General features: G+C 45.1%; 2 protein-coding genes across 2 annotated transcripts in view; one reads left to right on the top strand and one right to left on the bottom strand.

Annotated features, from left to right (window-relative positions):
* The window catches only part of LOC106521943 (uncharacterized), a 29,337-nt gene extending 24,355 nt beyond the window's left edge, over positions 1–4,982 (top strand). The window contains exons 18-23 of the mRNA XM_014014720.1: positions 639–808; positions 913–1,088; positions 1,229–1,439; positions 1,511–1,642; positions 1,953–2,026; positions 4,339–4,982. Of these exons, the coding sequence (XP_013870174.1) occupies positions 639–808; positions 913–1,088; positions 1,229–1,439; positions 1,511–1,642; positions 1,953–2,026; positions 4,339–4,554 (979 nt within the window). The 3' untranslated portion in view covers positions 4,555–4,982. The remainder of the gene's footprint in view (positions 1–638; positions 809–912; positions 1,089–1,228; positions 1,440–1,510; positions 1,643–1,952; positions 2,027–4,338) is intronic.
* Positions 4,983–5,257: 275 nt separating this feature from the next.
* LOC106522015 (receptor activity-modifying protein 3) overlaps positions 5,258–5,951 on the bottom strand; it is a gene marked incomplete in the record, with an annotated part of 47,278 nt that continues 46,584 nt past the window's right edge. The window contains 1 exon segment of the mRNA XM_014014851.1: positions 5,258–5,709. Coding sequence (XP_013870305.1) covers positions 5,475–5,709 — 235 coding nt within the window.

The following is a 5,951-nucleotide window of genomic DNA, read 5'->3' as shown; positions in this document are numbered from 1 at the left end:
CTCACAGGTGTGATAATGTCTCACAGGTGTGACTGTCTCACAGGTGTGATAATGTCTCACAGGTGTGACTGTCTCACAGGTGTGATAATGTCTCACAGGTGTGACTGTCTCACAGGTGTGATACTGTCTCACAGGTGTGATAATGTCTCACAGGTGTGACTGTCTCACAGGTGTGATAATGTCTCACAGGTGTGACTGTCTCACAGGTGTGATAATGTCTCACAGGTGTGACTGTGTCTCACAGGTGTGATAATGTCTCACAGGTGTGATAATGTCTCACAGGTGTGATAGTGTCTCACAGTGTCTCACAGGTGTGACGATATCTCACAGGTGTGACGGTGTCTCACAGGTGTGACGTGTCTCACAGGTGTGACGTGTCTCACAGGTGTGACATGTCTCACAGGTGTGGTAATGTCTCACAGGTGTGACTGTGTCTCACAGGTGTGGTAATGTCTCACAGGTGTGATAATGTCTCACAGGTGTGATAGTGTCTCACAGTGTCTCACAGGTGTGACGATATCTCACAGGTGTGGCTGTGTCTCACAGGTGTGACGATATCTCACAGGTGTGACGTGTCTCACAGGTGTGAAAACCTGTTCCAAGCCTAAAGTTTCATGCACACATTTGTTTTCATGCAGAATAGAGAGGAGTAAAAACTCTCCAAGTCCTTACGTTACAATTCTGTCCCACGGTGCGGTCAGCTGGCTGAACGAGGAGGTGGTCGTCGCCAACTGTAAGATGCGTGTTTACAGATTCCCCTTTGACATCCAGAGCTGCGACATCACCTTCAAGTCCCAATCCTACGACGGTGCGTTCTGTTTAGTTAAATTGTGGGAGTTATATATCTGTGAGCACCTCAGGGATAACTTTTGATTTAAGCACTGCTATAAAATCTAACTTTTTTTCACCCAGATGATCAGTTAATGATCGCTGATGTCAAAGACCGCAATAAGAATGAGTCTGAATGGACTGAAAGGTCAGTTCTGAATGAAAGCTCGGTTCAGACACAACATGAGTGGATATTTAAGAAAATGACGGTCCGCAAAGGAACTACTGAACATTCGAGGAAACAAACACTTGTTTTCACTGTAAGTTTTCCTTATTCCAGTGATTTACATACTGACAGAAACTAAACTTTTTAAAAACTTTTCCATTGAATAGTGATTTACCTCTATCCATTGTTTAAAAGTTCAAGCACATTGACTGCAGCAGGAGGGTATTTTTACAGATCACAATGCAGAGGTGGTCCGCTCTCTACATCGCCAACTTCCTGATGCCCCTCCTCTTCTTCTTGAGTCTGGACTTGGCCTCCTTCCTGATTTCAGACACCGGAGGAGAGAAGCTCGGCTTCAAGATCACTGTGCTGCTCGCCGTCACGGTGATGCAGCTTCTTCTCAACGAAATTCTGCCCGGATCATCCGACAAGATCCCTCTCATCGGTAAGAATCTTCACTGTATTCCACTCTGAGCTCCACGCTGACGTTCGTGACCCTGCCTGTCTCCACCTCAGCCATCTTCTGCGTTGGGATTTTCACACTGATGCTGCTCAGCGTGCTGGAGACCATTCTGGTGATGAATCTGATCGACAGAGACGCTTCATCACAAGAGAAGGAGACGGAACAAAGCATGAAGAAGAAACGAGGTATTAAACAACAAAAACAAACTCTAGAGCTGATTCAGTGGAGATAATTCACACATTCTATAAATTACTTCAGTCCAACATATACTCACTCATGAAACTTTAGGCTGGAGAAGTGAAGACATTTGCTCTCGCTGACCTTTTTGTGTTGAAAGCTTTGCTCGTATATGAGCTCAGAGCATGGTGGTAGTCTTTTTGTGAAAAATGTCAAAATCTGTCTCAGTCTGTATAATAAAATTGTCTGGTCTTGCGAATGAAGAATCTGAATTTTTTCGTAATCTTTCATAATTTTCGGTCTGATTTTTCCCTCCAGGAACCAAACTGTGCTGCTTCAGTTCATCCAACTATGATGATTCAGCTGAAGGAACACCGTTTGTGTTCAGTAAGGTAAAAGTCCCACTTCATCCCAAAACGAAAATAAAGTATAAAAATGTTGACAAGGATTCAGTTTCCAAGATAACTTGCTGAGGGTCCGTCCATCCGTCCGTTTTCTTCCTCTTATCTGGGGTTGGGTCTCGGGGGCAGCAGCCTCAGCAGTGAGACCCAGACTTCCCTCTCTACAGCCACCTGGGCCAACTCCTCTGGGGGAATCCCAAGGCGTTGGCCAGCTGAGAAACATAGTCCCTCCAGCGTGTCCTGGATCTTCCTCTGGGTCTCCTCCCAGTGGGACGTGCCCAGAACACCTCACCAGGGAGGTGTCCAGGAGGCATCCTAACCAGATGAACCACCTCAACTGGCTCCTCTCGACGTGGAGGAGCAGCGCCTCTACTCTGAGTCCCTCTTGGATGACTGAGCTTCTCAACCTATCTCTAAGGGAGAGCCCAGACACCCTGCAGAGGAAACTCATTTCAGCTGCTTGTATCTGAGATCTCGTTCTTTCGGTCACTACCCAAAGGTCGTGACCATAGTTGAGGGTAGGAACGTAGACCGACCGGTAAACCGAGAGCTTCGCCTTCTGACTCAGCTCTCTCTTCACCACGACAGACCGGTACAGCGCCCGCATCACTGCAGACCAATCCGCCTGTCGATCTCCTGCTCCATTCTTCCCTCATTCCTGAACAAGACCCCGAGATACTTAAACTCCTCCACTTGGGGCAGGACCTCCTCCCCGACCCAGAGAAGGCACCCTACCATTTTCCGGCTTAAGACCATGGTCTCGGATTTGGAGGCACTGATCCTCATCCCGGCCGCTTCACACTTGGCTGTGAACCGCTCCAGTGAGAGCTGGAGATCAGGATCTGGTGAAGCCAATAGGACCACATCATCCACAAAAAGCAGAGATGTGATCCTAAGGTCACCAAAAAGGATCCCCTCAACACCTTGGCTGTACCTAGAAATTCTGTCCATAAAAGTTATGGACAGAATTGATGACAAAGGGCAACCTTTGCGGAGTCCAACTCTCACCAGAAACGCGGACCAAGCTCTGGCACCGATCATAGAGGGACCTAACAGCCCGTATCAACGTGTCTGGTACCCCATACTCCCAGAGTACCCCCCACAAGAGTCCCCGAGGGACACAGTCGAATGCCTTCTCCAAGTCCACAAAATACATGTAGACTGGTTGGGCAAACTCTCATGCACCCTCCAAGACCCTGTTGAGGGTGTAGAGCTGGTCCGCTGTTCCACAACCAGGATGAAAACCACACTGCTCTTCCTGAATCCAAGATTCGACTATCCGATGGACCCTCCTCTCCAGAACCCCAGAATAGACCTTACCAGGGAGGCTCAGAAGTGTGATTCCCCTACAGTTGGAACACACTCTGTGGTCCCCCTTTTTAAGAAGGGGAACCACCACCCCGGTCTGCCAATCCAGGSGAACTGCCCCCGATGTCCACGCAATATTGTAGAGTCGCGTCAACCAACGCAACCCCACAGCACCCAGAGCCTTAAGGAACTCCGGGTGAATCTCATCCACCTCCGGCGCCTTGCCACCGAGAGTCCGACCCAGGGTCCTCAGGCTCTGCTTCCTCGTGGGAAGACGTGCTGGTGGGATCGAGGAGGTCTTCGAAGTATTCCTCCCACCGACCTACAACGTCGGGAGTTGAGGTCAGCAGCGCACCATCCCCACCATAAACAGTGTTGGTGGTGAACCGCTCCCCGTGGACCAGAATCGCCTCGAAGTCGTAAGGAAATATTTTTCCGTGGTCTCTCTGAACTCCTCCCATGCCCGAGTGTTTGCCTTTGCGAGGCAGCTGAGGGTTTCAGACTAAAAACTAATGAAGTTCTGATCTGGACTTCCGGAGGACACAGGAATAACTGATCCTCGGTGTTCCACACGTTCTCCCGTTATTGTTGGATTTGTCGGTGGCTGGTCCGATAAGCAGACAGATTCCAAAACTTAAGGAAAACTACTCACAAAATTGAAGACACTCGGGAGGACAGAAGGGAAGATGAGGGATTGCTGAACTGAGGAGGAGAGGCGGAGCAGAGGATGATGGGAACATGGAGAGCAGCTGGGCTGACGGGCGTGACAACAGGTGATGGGCGCTGATTGAATGACAGACAGGAAGTAAACAGGGAGGAAAAGAGAAATGGCTCAAGAAAACACTGAGGAAAAGCAACAAGGGAACAACAACACAAAGAAAGCCTGATAGAGACCAACTATATTCGTTTTAAAGTTAGAAGAAAGCAGCTGCAGCAGCTGACAGACTCAGAGTGTTTTATAATCCTGTTGGTAATCTGTCTGATCTGATTTACAGCTCTTCAGAGACCAACAAACCGACGAGTCCATCAATCTGAAAATGGTCTTAGAAGAGCTGAAAGAAGTTCTCCTCAACCACAGGAAGGACGAGGAGAAGGAAGGCTACTGGACCAAAACGGCTAAAAGGATCGACAAGATTTTCACGATGCTTTATTTTCCAGCCGTCGTTCTGTTTTTACTCACCATGTTTTCATTGTGGTCCGGTAATGATTAACTTTTACCTCTGACTCGCATCACAACTAAAGCCTCAACTTTTAGTGCAAACAGCTGTCAGACCTTTTTATTTATTTCAAAACTTTCTACTTTAATGTTTATGCAGTTGTCCTGGTGAAGAATCTACTTTGTGGAGTTAGAAAGTTGATTTCTTTGACTTGGAGCTCAGATATTTCAACTTCTCAGTATAAATGGATGCAGCGAGAAAAATTATTTAATAATACTTGAGGTTATGTTTTAAACTTACTTGTTACACTTCATGGATATTAACCTCGTCTGCTTTGCTGATAAACTGATAAAAAACATGATGTAATACTTGTGTTTTGAACAGTTTGTATTGAAACGATTGTGTTGTGAGATTCCTACAAATTCCCTTGTTTCCTCAGATATTAAGACAGACTCTACAGCCCAAAGATAAATGTGGACCAAATATATTCCATGATTTAAACTGACTTGTAGCCTAAATGTGCACTGATATTTATTCTGAACATGTTTGTTGTCCTTCATAATCATTGATGCATGTTTCACTTTAACAAACACGTGAGTCTGTTTATTTCTAATACTCATTAAAGATCTGAAATTTACTGATTTTATTTATTTGTTTGATGCATTTAGGTGGCAGATTTTAGATAACATGAATATTTTTTATGTCAAAAAATGGAAAAATCTGTTAAATCTTTTAACAAATGAGCAAGAAACATGTATTTCTCTATTTAATGACAAAGATTCATTTTATTTCAATAAAAAAAACATTACGCACATTTTTATTTTATATGTGAAAAAAACAAGCCAACAACACTCCTGAACTTTTCATGTTTTTAAATCTGATTTTGTGCAGCAGATTTGGCACATGAGCGCCCTCCAGTGGTCAACATTTCACACAGTAAAGGTTTTTGTAGAAAGTATAATTTAATTTGTCTCCTAACGTTTCCAAAGCAGCGGGTAAATCAGGACCGGGATGAGGCTGACAGGGATGATGGTGAGCGCCACCACCAGGCTGGTGGCAACTTCAGGCAGCACCTCCTCTTCCTCGGTGCAGTTGTGGAAATAGATGGAGTGGATGTGGAGGAAGAAGTCCTGAATGTCAGGGTTTGGGAAATAACAGTCCACTAGAGAGGTCAGTCTTTCCAAACACACAGTCAGGTCATTGTACGGTCTGCAGGAGGAGAGGAAACATAAATATGGACAGTTGGTTTTGTGTGACTATAAGTTAAATATAGTTCTAATAGTGATCAGTATGAGGTGCCGTTTGTAAAGTTACACAGTCAAAAATTACCACCAATATTTGTGTTTTATTTAGCCTTTTATTAGAAAAAAAGAACATATTTATTTTTCAAAGTCAGTTTTTCACCATATGATTCATACATTTATAAATGTCATAGTTTATAAACTAAATAT

The sequence above is a fragment of the Austrofundulus limnaeus genome, unplaced genomic scaffold, assembly GCF_001266775.1.
Source record: "Austrofundulus limnaeus strain Quisiro unplaced genomic scaffold, Austrofundulus_limnaeus-1.0 Scaffold119, whole genome shotgun sequence".
Lineage (NCBI taxonomy): Eukaryota > Metazoa > Chordata > Actinopteri > Cyprinodontiformes > Rivulidae > Austrofundulus > Austrofundulus limnaeus.
Note: the sequence above shows the minus strand (reverse complement) of the source record. Positions and strands in the feature narration are given on the sequence as shown.